This window comes from Coprinopsis cinerea, assembly GCF_000182895.1.
Source record: "Coprinopsis cinerea okayama7#130 chromosome 10 map unlocalized cont3.10, whole genome shotgun sequence".
NCBI lineage: Eukaryota > Fungi > Basidiomycota > Agaricomycetes > Agaricales > Psathyrellaceae > Coprinopsis > Coprinopsis cinerea.
The window spans coordinates 1,386,977-1,399,745 of record NW_003307535.1 but is presented as its reverse complement, the minus strand read 5'-3'; the positions used below and the strand labels follow the sequence as shown (position 1 = coordinate 1,399,745).

At 50.9% G+C, this 12,769-nt stretch overlaps 5 protein-coding genes across 5 annotated transcripts; all 5 read left to right on the top strand.

Moving 5' to 3' along the window:
• Window positions 1-123: 123 nt before the first annotated feature.
• Window positions 124-2,593, top strand: CC1G_12348 (hsp70-like protein; the record flags this gene model as incomplete). The annotated part of the gene is made up of 7 exons (XM_001834217.2): window positions 124-271; window positions 330-342; window positions 403-417; window positions 474-566; window positions 623-918; window positions 975-1,637; window positions 1,678-2,593. The coding sequence occupies 7 exons, from the start codon at window positions 124-126 to the stop codon at window positions 2,415-2,417; spliced, it is 1,968 nt and encodes a 655-aa protein (XP_001834269.2). The 3' UTR covers window positions 2,418-2,593.
• A 502-nt stretch (window positions 2,594-3,095) lies between these two features.
• On the top strand, window positions 3,096-4,693 carry CC1G_12347 (hypothetical protein; the record flags this gene model as incomplete). The annotated part of the gene is made up of 7 exons (XM_001834216.1): window positions 3,096-3,258; window positions 3,321-3,422; window positions 3,491-3,554; window positions 3,874-3,919; window positions 4,030-4,037; window positions 4,098-4,290; window positions 4,448-4,693. 7 exons carry the CDS (start codon window positions 3,096-3,098, stop codon window positions 4,691-4,693), a joined length of 822 nt encoding a protein of 273 aa, XP_001834268.1.
• Window positions 4,694-4,943: 250 nt separating this feature from the next.
• On the top strand, window positions 4,944-6,159 carry CC1G_12346 (hypothetical protein). Its single transcript, XM_001834215.2, has 5 exons — window positions 4,944-5,147; window positions 5,295-5,313; window positions 5,415-5,550; window positions 5,691-5,746; window positions 5,835-6,159. Exons 1-5 carry the CDS (start codon window positions 5,011-5,013, stop codon window positions 6,147-6,149), a joined length of 663 nt encoding a protein of 220 aa, XP_001834267.2. The 5' UTR covers window positions 4,944-5,010; the 3' UTR covers window positions 6,150-6,159.
• Window positions 6,160-7,059: 900 nt separating this feature from the next.
• CC1G_15319 (hypothetical protein) lies at window positions 7,060-9,453 on the top strand (the record flags this gene model as incomplete). Its single annotated transcript, XM_002910366.1, has 11 exons — window positions 7,060-7,148; window positions 7,228-7,272; window positions 7,331-7,483; window positions 7,545-7,926; window positions 7,996-8,113; window positions 8,172-8,229; window positions 8,353-8,466; window positions 8,588-8,678; window positions 8,743-9,114; window positions 9,185-9,329; window positions 9,374-9,453. The coding sequence occupies 11 exons, from the start codon at window positions 7,060-7,062 to the stop codon at window positions 9,451-9,453; spliced, it is 1,647 nt and encodes a 548-aa protein (XP_002910412.1).
• A 1,195-nt stretch (window positions 9,454-10,648) lies between these two features.
• CC1G_12343 (hypothetical protein) lies at window positions 10,649-12,547 on the top strand (the record flags this gene model as incomplete). Its single annotated transcript, XM_001834212.1, has 5 exons — window positions 10,649-10,692; window positions 10,759-10,792; window positions 10,851-11,056; window positions 11,119-11,752; window positions 11,807-12,547. The coding sequence occupies 5 exons, from the start codon at window positions 10,649-10,651 to the stop codon at window positions 12,545-12,547; spliced, it is 1,659 nt and encodes a 552-aa protein (XP_001834264.1).
• Between the last annotated feature and the right edge of the window lie 222 nt (window positions 12,548-12,769).

Below are 12,769 nucleotides of genomic sequence, written 5' to 3'. Positions count from 1 at the left end.
GCGTGGCGGTGTTGATCACGTGCGAGCCACGTCTGCGCCTGTGTTGACACGTCAATTCGGAAAGTGATAAATAGCGGACGAGCGCCGGAGTTGATTCTTCACCAATCTTTGACGACGACCACCATGGCACCTGTGCGGAGTCGTTCGACGTCGCGCAATGTCCTCTCTTCCCTTTCAGTTTTCTTCTTTGCTTTCCTTGCACTCCTTTTTGTGACAACTCCCGCACATGCTGAGGAGGCTCACCCAGAGTATGGAACTGTCATTGGTATTGGTGAGTGCACTCGATGTCTTATACGTTTAGCAATGAGATGCTAATACGCCTTTTGTAGATTTGGGAACAACGTAAGCTTTGAATGGTTTCGTACATTGAATTTGACTAACGCGGAGCGCGCCGGTGAATAGGTATTCTTGCGTTGGGTAAGTCAGCCGTCATATAAGATCCTGTCCTTATAGATTTCTAACGTCGCTTGTAGTGTAACACGAGGTGGTGTCGTAGAAATCATCGCCAACGACCAGGGTCACCGTATCACACCGTCATGGGTCTCTTTCACGGATGAGGAACGACTGTAAGTCTTGTTATCGGCTATGACCTGGCACGCCCGCTTACGCGCTCTTTCCACAGTGTTGGTGACTCCGCCAAGAACGCTTTCCACTCCAACCCCGAGAACACCGTCTTCGACGCTAAGCGTCTCATTGGTCGTAAACTCCAGGATGATGAGGTCCAGCGCGATGTGAAGCACTGGCCCTTCAAGGTTCGGGAGAAGGAGGGCAAGCCCGTCATCAGTGTCAAGCATAAGGGCGAGACTCGCGACTTCACTCCCGAGGAAATCTCCGCCATGATTCTTGGAAAGATGAAGGAGACCGCTGAGGCTTACCTTGGTAACAAGGTCACCCACGCTGTCGTCACTGTCCCTGCCTGTCAGTATACCCGTTTCGTATTGTTAATGAAACCAAAAGCTAACGTTCCTGTCCAGACTTCAACGACGCTCAACGTCAGGCCACCAAGGATGCCGGCACCATCGCTGGTCTCCAGGTCCTCCGTATCATCAACGAGCCCACCGCTGCCGCTATCGCCTACGGTCTTAACAAGAAGGGCGGTGAATCCCAGATCATCGTCTACGATCTCGGTGGTGGTACTTTCGACGTCTCCCTCCTGTCCATCGACGACGGTGTCTTCGAGGTCTTGGCTACCGCTGGTGACACCCACCTTGGTGGTGAAGATTTCGACAACCGAATCATCGAGTACCTCACCAAGCAGTACAAGAAGAAGACCGGTACCGACGTCTCCAGGAATCTCCGTGCCCTCGGCAAGCTCAAGCGTGAAGTCGAGAAGGCCAAGCGCACTCTCTCCTCCCAGCAGTCCGTCCGCATCGAAATCGAGTCCTTCGAGGATGGCAACGACTTCTCCGAGACTTTGACCCGTGCCAAGTTTGAGGAGCTCAACATGGACCTCTTCCGCAAGACCCTCAAGCCCGTCGAGCAGGTCCTCAAGGACGCCAACGTCAAGAAGGAGGATGTCGATGAGATCGTCCTTGTTGGTGGTTCCACTCGTATCCCCAAGGTTCAGCAACTCCTCAAGGAGTACTTCGGCAAGGAACCCTCCAAGGGTATTAACCCCGATGAGGCCGTCGCCTACGGTGCTGCCGTCCCAGGGTGGTATCCTCTCTGGTGCCGAAGGTACCTCTGAGGTCGTCCTCGTCGACGTCTGCCCCCTTACTCTCGGTATCGAGACCACTGGTGGTGTCATGACCAAGCTCATCCCCCGTAACACTGTCATCCCCACCCGCAAGTCCCAGATCTTCTCCACCGCCGCCGACAACCAGCCCACCGTCCTCATCCAAGTCTTCGAGGGTGAGCGAACTCTTACCAAGGACAACAACCTCCTCGGCAAGTTCGAGCTCTCTGGCATTCCTCCCGCTCCTCGTGGTGTTCCTCAGATTGAGGTCACCTTCGAGATCGACGCCAACGGTATTATGAAGGTCTCCGCCGCCGACAAGGGTACCGGCAAGTCCGAGTCCATCACCATCACCAACGAGAAGGGTCGTCTCTCTCAAGAGGAGATTGACCGCATGGTCGCCGACGCCGAGAAGTTCGCCGCTGAGGATGAGGCTCAGCGCAAGCGCATCGAGGCCCTCAACGCCCTCTCTTCCTTCGTCTACGGTCTCAAGTCCCAACTTGGTGACAAGGAGGGCATGGGTGGTAAACTCGCTGATGACGACAAGAAGACTGTCACCGAGATCATCAAGGATACCACTGACTGGATCGACGAGCACGGCCAGAGCGCCAGCACTGAAGACTTGGAGGAGAAGCTTGCTGAGGTGCAAGGTCTTATCAACCCCATTACCTCCAAGCTCTACTCGCAGGGATCCTCTGACTCTGATGATGACAACCTTGGTCGTGACCATGACGAGCTGTAATTTATTGTACGTCTTCGATGAGCATTCACTTATTTCGATTCGCACTTCATCGTTTGTACCCTTGCCTAAGAGGCTTGGGAAGGTGTATTAAAAACTAGGTAGCTAGTGTCTTCTCTCGTGTTTGGAGTACCGTAGAGTACTAGAGTAATTTTGAGCAATAGCACGCCAGTTTGAATACCCAGTTTTGTTGTGTTGAGTTGTGGAAAGAGTCCAAAGGGTGACGATGAGGCTGGTTTATGAGATTACGGAGGCGTGCTAGTTGGGCAATTGCCATGGGTGCGCGCTTCGCACGGTTCATATTCGCCCATAGCCATGGTCTGCTCACTCTTTACCATTACTTCGCCTGGCCTCGACGCCTTGAACTACGCTCGAATGGCGCGAACGTGCACCTTTTATCGACGCTCAATCGTTTTGCGTTTGATTCTGAGAAGCGTGGAAGCAGCTAATAATGGGTTTCAGAACGACGCGGTCCTTGGTGGGATTTGGGCGATGTCACGGTAGGATAAGGGAGGGAAGGGAAGTTATCTAGGACCTCCAGGAGTGCTTCTTGGATTGCGGCTTCTTGTGGTCTGACGTTCTCTCGCTGTTCTCGCCTTTCTGTGCTGTTCCGTCTTCCTTAAGCTTCCAGTGCTCCTAGCTAGTATCTCAACAAACCAACGGCTGCTGGACACCAACCACATGAATGGCGTGTACGCGCTCATCCCCATCCTCTGGATCGATGGAGTGATTTGCTTTGTCTTGGAAGATCCATCCTTGCGCGACTGCAGTCTCTTTTTATACCTTTCCCATTGTCTTGCGCGCCTTTTCTCTTTGGGACTGGAAGTAGACTGCTGGGATTCCGGTAGATTCTGCTTAGCTGTGATCGTTAATCTTCCTTCCTATCGTCACACCGATCGAGTATAGGAACAGTTGGCCCTAACGGAACTCGCGTCGCGCCTGTGGTTAGCGGATGGCCGGATGGTTTTGCGTCGATTCACAGCTTCCTCGCTCCTTTGTGGACCATCTGTGCGTCCTTTCACGGGTTTCAAAAGTCGTGGGTGTTCCTGGTGCTAATGCAAAATGTGAACCGGTAGGCTCGTTCAACTCGAGTGTGCATATCAGTGAAGAAGCCTTTATTGGGATGAGTTTTAGGTACCGGTGAGTACCGTTGGGACTATCTGGTCGTGTGCCACGAGAAGTATTTGATCATGGATATCGGAATGTGATGGAACGAATTGAATTCAGCCGTCAATATGGCTCTAGGCATTCTGAATGGAGTCCATCTCGAAGCACTGTATGACAGCGATCAGCTGACGGGGCTGAGATCTTTGTGCATCGTTTTGGCTCGAACGCGACGCTTGCGATTTGGGCCCGTTGTACAGTTTATGACGGGCAACATTATGGTTAGTTAGTATTTCCTTGCCTTCAATATGGTGTTCTCTGAGACTCTGACCATGGGGTTGCGTTTGTTTGACAGTTGTTGTCCGCAAATCGACAAACGTTCGCTTTTAGCCGAGATGGAGGTGAGGACTAGGCTCCAGTACCATGCTGAGAGGGCCCTGCTGACCGGAAATTGTGATCATCGCATGGGTTATGACGCATCCCTTCCAAAAATTACACCTGCTGTCAACAGTTACCCCGGTGTGCCACTAGTTCTTAGGTTGGGTATACAGTGGGTATGCCGAATGAACCGCTGGACAGGTACACCGGCCAGTGCAGTGTGGTGCTGCGTCCATCTCGATGGGCGTGCTGGTGTTTGCGGGGGACCAAGCCATCAAACGGTGCCTTCGGGCTGTCGGTTTCTGCCCTCTATATCACCTATGCCATCCCCATCGTTGCCAGACTTGTCGGACCTAGCGATTTCAAGTCCGGGCCATTCGACTTGGGGTCTCTCGTAAGTGTTACCCCTTCAATCCAATCGATAGGTGTCTTTAAGGGCCCTACCCTTCCTTCCTTATCCCCGTCCTTATCTGGGATACTTTGGTCTCCTGCTGAAATGCTCATCTTCCTTATCGCGATTCCTATTCCTGACTGACCTGTGTCTTTATCAGAGCCTCCCATGCGCGATTATCGCTGTGCTGTTCATGGCATTCCTGGGAGTGGTCTTCCTTTTCCCAGAGAGACCCACACCAACAGTCGGGGATATGGACTGCAACGCTGTTGTCCTGGGTGGGGTGCTGGGGTTGTCCCTGGCTTGGTATTATTTCCCCAAATACGGTGGCAGGCATGGGTTTACCAAGTGTTTACCGTTGGGCCTGTTCGAACGGTTGAACCTGCGATGGACGACACTGGGTTGAAGGAGAAGGAGAGAGTGTAGATAAGAAGCAGGACAAAGTAGGCAGGGAAAGAGAAGTGGTGTATGTACCAGCTTCTTGCCCAAATGTAATGTTTTTTGTGAGATCAGGGCCAGGGTCAGGGACTTTTTGATACTCGTTTCCCCAGAGGCGTGTGACAGTCACGGGGTCGGCGTGACACGGACACATAAGAAGCGTGACGGACGCGGAGTTATAGCCCCTTTCCTTCTCTCTCCAGCCCACTGCCACCACGCACAGTCGCACGAATCGATACACGATACATTATTGCACGCTGCATTCTCAAATTCTCTGAAGAAATAATGTCCATGGGTGCTGGAGAAATAATGTATCGTCAGTACATAGGAGAATCCGATTTGCCTCATATCATGGCCCTCGTCCAGAGTGAGCTAAGTGAGCCCTATGTAATATACACATTCCGTTACTTCCTCCATCAATGGTGAGTTTTCGTGGTCGTGTGACATTCACTTATAACACATTTACTGAGCCTTTTCCCCTTCTTTTCCTTCGTTTTTTCTTCCGCTTTCCGTTTCTCCGGAATGGAATTTGGAATTCGTTTCTCGCTGCTTTTTTGCCCGCGTTCTAGGCCGCATCTCTCGTTTCTGGTATGTCTTTGGGCGCTTACCGGCATCGTTCCTCGAAGAAGAAGAACTCATTCGAATCCTTTTCCTGCATGGCATTTGGATGGTCGTCGGTGGCATGACAGGCTTATCCCGCCGATGCATCCTCCTCCGAGCCCATAGGTGTTATTGTATGTAAGCAAAGCTTGCATCGGGGCAACTGCAACAGGGGCTATATTGCCATGTTGAGCGTCGACAAGAAGTGGAGAAAGAGAGGAATAGGTCTGTCGATTCTCTTTTGTTTCTACGAGTGTCCAATTTTCTGACGCGTTTTTATGGCTTTTGACTCGGGGCGGATCAAAAATTGTGTGGATTCGGTCTCGGAATCGTTTTTGTCGCGGTTTTTTGTTCGGGTTCTGCAGCCAGCTCGCTCGTTCGAAACTCGATTGAAGCAATGAAGTTGGACGGGGTCTCAGAGGTGAGTATCTATCCATTCTAGTCAGTATGTCCCTGGCTAACGACCCATCACATCCACTCCCATCCCCGACGCCAAATCACACCCCAAGATCTACCTCGAAACCGAATACGACAACCATGCCGCGCTCTCACTGTACGAATCCCTGGGCTTCATTCGCGAGAAGCGGTTATATCGATTCTATCTCAATGGCAAAGATGCGTTCCGACTCGTACACGTTGTGCCGCCTTCCTCAAGCTCCTCTGACTCGGACGATAGCAGTAGCATCGCTGCAGGATCGGATTCGGCATCTTCGAACTCGTTGGTGGTGAAGCAGCCGATGGGCATGAGGAGGCAGTCGCCGTATCGGTTCCACCCTGTGATTCCATATTCGGATGATGAGGACGATGAGGTGTCGGGGAGGTGAAGGGGCTGTGTTTTCGCGTCGTCGTCGGTGTTGGCGCAACGATCTTGATTGGCGGATGCTGGATGCACCCTGGACACCTAGATTTGGGTTCTAGAGGACTCCTTTCTTTGGTTCCATCTTTCTTTGGGTTTCATTGTTCATCCCTTATTTATGTCTCTCCCTCCTGGTACCCTACCTCACCTTTTATTCTCATCCCCCTCGAATTTCCATTCATGCACATTCCTGTATTCCCTTATCCCATACGCATAGGTCTTGTCTGATTCATATTCCCCCTCCATATCCACCTGTATTTGTACCACCACTGTCTGCATTCTCTTTCCTCCTTTTCGTCTTTTCCTCCCTTGTTGTCTGTATTATTTATACACCCACTCATCCATCGTCGTACCTAGTAGGTAGCGTAGTGCAGCATTCATGGCGTAATTGCGTCTTCCTCTCTTCTGTCGGTTTTCACCTGTTTCTTCTTGTCTTTTTTTCTCTTTCGTTCCCTGTTCAAATCTCCACTCAGTGCTCATTCACTCATCGTTTTTACTCTCTCCCATTCCCGCCCATATCCCATTTGTAATTTTACATACTACCATACATCCCTCTCATACTGCATGTTGAGTCGGAGTTTCTCTTCTAATGGAACTTTCGGTTTTATCGTAGAGTTTGCGGCTTCTGCATACTACTTGGGAATGACCATGTTATAGCCAGTTGGCGATTGAGCACTTGGGAAGGCCCTAAATAATTTCTGCATCATGCGGCGAGCAGTGATGAACGCTTCGTCGTGGTCGAGGTTGATCTCGATTCTCGATGTGGGTAGAGACGTCCTCTGAATCCACGCCGCCAAGCAAACTTCACGAGTCCCACGTGCGGTCGCGGGCGCTTATCTCGTTGCTCCTGACCATCACCACGTCTTGAAGCCTCTGCGATGAGAGCTCGTTCAAAGTATCTTGGATCACGTCGAAAGCTCCTTCTTGCTTTCGATGTCGGAACCACGTATAGCGGAATATCCTTCAGGTACGCTCGAGCGTGAATCAGTGCGCACGGTACCGAGCTAACAGCACTGACTGATTCTTGGCTACGATGCGCTCTATAGTATTCTGGACCCAGGCCAGTTTCCCGAGATTAAAGGGGTTACAAAGTAAGTGTTTGTAATCCAGGAGTTCATGGATTCAATGTGCCTGTCCTGTATCATTTAGGTTCCCAGCGCAGGATCATATTAGCGGTGCATCCAAGATCCCCACCCTGATCTACTACGACCAGCAAGGGAGGGTTAAGGCTGTTGGTGCAGAGGCCAAGCGAGATGGGATTCTGGAACAAGCAAATGAAGAAGGGTGGTCACGAGCTGAATGGTCCGTCTTCGCGAACACCAACAACGTCGCTCACAGGCCTCAACTCAACCTTCTGGGACAGGTTCAAGCTTCACCTCCGTCCCTCCTCGCAGGACTCTTCGACCCTTTCTGGCCACGTTCCTCCCCTCCCACGGGGGAAAACAGCGGTAGACGTCCTCGCGGACTTCATGGCCTACCTCTTCTCTTGCGCAGCTGAGTACATCCAGGAGACCCACGCCAATGGGTCGGATCTCTGGGCGCAGCTCCAGTCCGATATTTACTATGTCTTATCTCATCCAAATGGATGGGAAGGCTTTCAGAGGCAGCAGATGCGAGATGCAGCCGTCAAAGCTGGGCTTGTTAAAGACGCCAATGAGGCGGGTCAGAGGATCACGTTTGTCTCGGAGGGGGAGGCGAGTTTGCACTTTGCGATTCATAATGGACTGCCGAGTGGTGTCATTGAGGTGCGATCGTTGTCTTGTGACTATGTGACTATGTGGTGTGCTTTGAGCTGATGTGGAAATGATTAATAGAACAATGAGGGCGTCATTATCGTGGACGCGGGTGGAGGGACGATCGACTTGAGCGCTTATTGTCGTGTTGGGAGCAGCAATTCGTTGGATGTTTTCGAGGAAATCGCCGTTCCTCAATGTATGTCTCACTTGTGCCTTGCGCTGATATGACTCTCACCAGATATGTCATTTCATAGGTCATTTGAACGGCTCGTTGACGGTCACCCTAAACGCCCGGGACTACCTCGAAGGCAAGTAGCTCCCTCTGTTTGGTAGGAATACAAGCTTCACGCCTCACCTCTTACTCATGCACCTAGTCTTCCTCGCGGATTCCGATTTCGTGGAAGACCTTGACCATATCGTTGAGTGTTTTGACAGGACGACAAAACTCAGGTTCCGGCACGGTCAAGAACCGCAGTACATCAAGTTTGGGAGCACACGAGACAATGATCCAGAGTTTAACATACGAATTGGGCAGCTGAAGCTGCAGGGGTGAGGGTTCATTCTCCTGTGGCGTCTCTTCCATGCATTGTTGCTGCCTGTCAGTTCTTTTGGACTGAATAGGCCTGGCTGCAGAAAGGCTTCGTTCGAATTCTCACTGATTCAATTATAGATCGGATGTTGCATTGTTTTTTGCTCCTTCAATCGACTGTATCGTCAACGCCGTCCTTGAACAACGGAGGACTGCTCACCGGCATGTCTCTGTGTGTTTCCCTTCACAGTAACTAATCGATGGTTTTGCTGACAGAGGTGTTCGGCCACGTACAGCACGTCGTCCTCGTGGGTGGATTCTCTGCCAATGACTGGCTGTATACCCAAATTTCCGCTGCTTTGAAGCAGAAAGGCGTCAATGTGATACGACCTGACCAACATGTGTTCGTCATCTTCATTTCTTTTGGATGCCTTGTGTTGCTCAGTATGTGTGTCCGTAATAGGGGAAAGGCTGTCTCCGATGGTGCCCTCTCCTTTTACCTGGATCACTTCGTACGCGCTCGAGTTGCCAAATTCACATACGGGCAATTCTGTACTGTTCGCTACGACCCATCCGATCCCGATCATATCCGCCGTTCGAAAGATACATTTACCTCGTATGCTGGAGAACAGAGGTTAAATGGTCATTTCGATGTCATTCTCAAAAAGGTAAGTCTTTTCCTTTTGACTTGTGATGGTTCTATAACGGGTTGACTCGTGGCTTTCGAATGGCGTTTAGAATACACAAGTCCAAGAAACTAAGGAGTTCCGAGAGGACTATTGTCGCAAAACAGTCGACAAGAATTTCTTTAGATGTGTCCCATTCAAGATATTCTGCTACAGAGGGAAGAACGTGGATCCGAAATGGAAGGATGAGGACCCAGGTATGTATCGCTGAACAGTTTCCGTATGTTTATTCTATCTCCAGACTTCCTGGTGCACGCGCAAACTCTAATCGCTCATTCCGTTAATTTTGAGTCTTCTCTTCGTATCCGGCCTCCGATCTGACGCTATCTCTCCCGAACAAGACATGTATTCGCTGCTCTGTACGATTGAGATGGACTTCTCTCACCTCAACCTTGTGCCCCGGCACCATGTTCAAGGGTCACAAGTCACGGTTTACTATCAACTCGATTACGGAATCGTTTTGTCATTCGGCCTTACCGAGCTGAAAGCGCAGATTGTCTGGGAAGAGAATGTGGGTACTTCGTCAGAGCCTTTGTCGTTTCCAGATTACTGTGCTGATTGGTTTTGGCCTGGCACTATCGATGCTTTACCGATCGACTGGTCCCTGCTACCCAGGGTCAGGAATACAGGTAACGACAACAGCAGTAACGTAAACCTCGCTGAACACTGAGAGTCTTCCCCCTACAGGAGTCCTGCAAAGATTATTTACGACCCAGATATTACCCAAACGAATAGGACGTAGAGCGCTCGCAGGTGGATATGATGGGTCTTTGAATAGAGCATTTAGCTTTGTCTCCACTTTCTTTGGCTTCTAATAGCTCTTAATGAGGGCCCCGGATGTAACTACATGTCACCACGAGTCAGCACTGGAACGCTGTGACCGCCCCAATAAGCGCCCTGGCCTTGGCGCTCCCCGTAGTTCAAAGTAAATGTGCCGTGGATGGCCTCATGGGGTGGGGATGGAGATAATTTCCTTCTGAGATATCCTGCGCAAAAATATAGGTATCCTTTGAGTCAGATGAAATAACACATGTCTCCGCGACCCTTTAGGACAACGGCGCCCTATGGGCGCTTAAGTTCATATCTCGAGATCTTTTAGAACCTTGGACCCTGAATAGTCTTACTCATCTGACCCATATTTCCGCTCAAATGAAGGTCAGAAACACTTGAGACACGCTGCTTCATTGTGGATTTCCGCGCCGTTTCCTCGTGCACCTGCCAAGTAATGCTGAAACAGATGTCAGAATCGACACACGAGGCCCCGATTCTCAAAGTGGGGTCAGATTTCAGCAAAAACAACAATGGCCCCCGCCTCTCCCGGAGACATGACGATTACTTGTTCTTTTGTCCTTCTCGAGCTCTGCCATAGCCAGCAGCCAACGACTGCGCAACATGGGAATATCTCAATCTTAAAGAGATCGAGAAACATATAAGAGCAACGAAAGAGACAGCGGGGGATAAGTTAGGTCCTTGGGCTTTCCCTCGAGGTTCTACTACCACCCCTCAACCCCGCACTATGTTATCAACCAACCCCGCACTTCAACCAACAGCGGTGATTCCGTACGTCCGCGCCACGCTATACAATTGTTAAAAAATCATTTCTAACTCCGTACTGCACATTGACAGCCTTTTGGGGGCAACCGGCTCGGGAAAATCTTCCGTAAGTTATGGTTTCACGTCTGCCGGATTGATGTTGATAGTCGCTGCTACTTCCCCAGTTGACGAATGCTATCATCGGGACCGAGGCTGCACCCGTTGGCCATGATCTCGAATCGCTCACTGCTGAGGTTTCCCACTATTCGACCACATCGCACGGAAAGACCATTCGGGTGGTCGATACCCCTGGTTTCAATGACTTCAGGAGTGAGGGGTCGAAAACCGATCTCGAAATCCTGACGGAAATCAGCAATCTCATGAAGGAAGAGTGAGCGTCTTTGATCGTGACTGGTTCAAGCAAACATAGAACTGACTTCCCTTTCTTTACAGATACGATGCCGGGGTCAAGTTCTCCGGTGTCATCTTCGTTCACAACATTTCGGCACCCAAGATCGACAGGATGGCCCGAAGAAATATGGTTCTTTTCAGGAAAATCTGCGGAAAAGAATCGATGAAGAATGTCGTTGTTGTTACCACTTTCTGGGACCTCGTTGACTTCGAGCAAGGCGAGTCCAATGAACGAGAGCTCCAACAGGAGGAGGGGCTCCTCAAGGAGCTGCACGACGCCGGTGCCAAATTCTTCCGCATGGGCCACTTCGAAGATGGCGCACAACCAGATAGCGATGGGTTTGCCACTCCCCAGCAGATCGTCGACCACCTTCTTTCTCTCAACCCTGTCTGGCTCCAGATACAGAAGGAGATGGAGACCAAGTCCGTTCCTGAGACATCTGTTGGATCCACGTTGATGAACGACTTTGAGGAGCTCAAAGCGGATTATCGTCGTAACATTGAGACCCTTCAATCGGAAATTGCCACCCTCCGGAGCGCCAACGAGGACGAGCGGAACCATCGTGAAGTCCTTCGTGAGGAGGCGAAGAGCTTGCGGGAGGCGTTGAGAGTATGGGAGGAGCACGGAAGCGAAATGAAGGCAAAGATGGCGCGTTTGGAGACGCAGCAGAAGCAAGTGGGTCCATCTCCGAGTTGTTCTCATGGAATCTGTCGCTGATCATTACTCAAGGTTGCCATGAAGGAAGAGCTGGAAGCTTGGCAAAGCGCCCACCTGACCGAACTGGAAGGGTTACGCCTTCATGTCTCCCAGTGCAAGCATAATAGTCAAGACTTTGATCTTCAGCGATCGTTACTCGAGGGCCGCAACCCCGAACTTTCAGCTGCACTCGAGAAAGCTCAGGCGGAACGCGATGCCTTTTTGCGTCAATGTCAGGAGCTCCTCGCGAGCAATGCTAAGCTCCTAGATCAACTTCGCGACACGGTCTCTCATCGTGCTTTGGAAAGGTCTCAAAGCGATGACTCGGAGGAGATCGCACGATTGAGGGAGGAAGTTCATAAGCTCCGCGCCGCCGCCCTGCAACCTGAAACAAAAGAAGACCCTTACTATCTGCTTTCGCAGCGGGAACCCGGATCCATCAGTCCCAAAACGGCTACTTCACCAAAATCCAACCTCAAACCAGCAAGCCTCCGATGGAATACCAACGCCATTCTGCATCCTCAGCCAGTAACAGTTGGCCCAGTCATGTTGTCCAGAGTGCAATCACCGCCACTCGTCACAGCTTCCGAACCCAAGAGCGATGGCGACAAGCCGACTCCTACTCCAGAACCATTGAAGGAGGAGCTTGAGCGGATCCGCAGAGCTGCCGTTGTCACCTCCCAAACGAAGAAGACTCAGTTGAACACGGGTGAAGAGGCCGGTTCGATTACTTCCCCACCGGAACGGAAGTCCGCTCGAAGGGCTACAAAATAATGAACCCGCTATCATTTCTTGTTGCGCTCATTAACTTGGACCGATGCTCTCAGTTCCCCTTACTGGCCTTCCCATACAACCTCGTGCTGCACAGATGCAGTATTTCTCTCCCTCCTTGTCACGTATATGTCACATCTGGCCCACGTACTCCTATGCCCTTGAAGTTGGATCGAGATTTTGTATGCAATATGTACTTCGTGTATGTTAGTGATTTAGCAAATC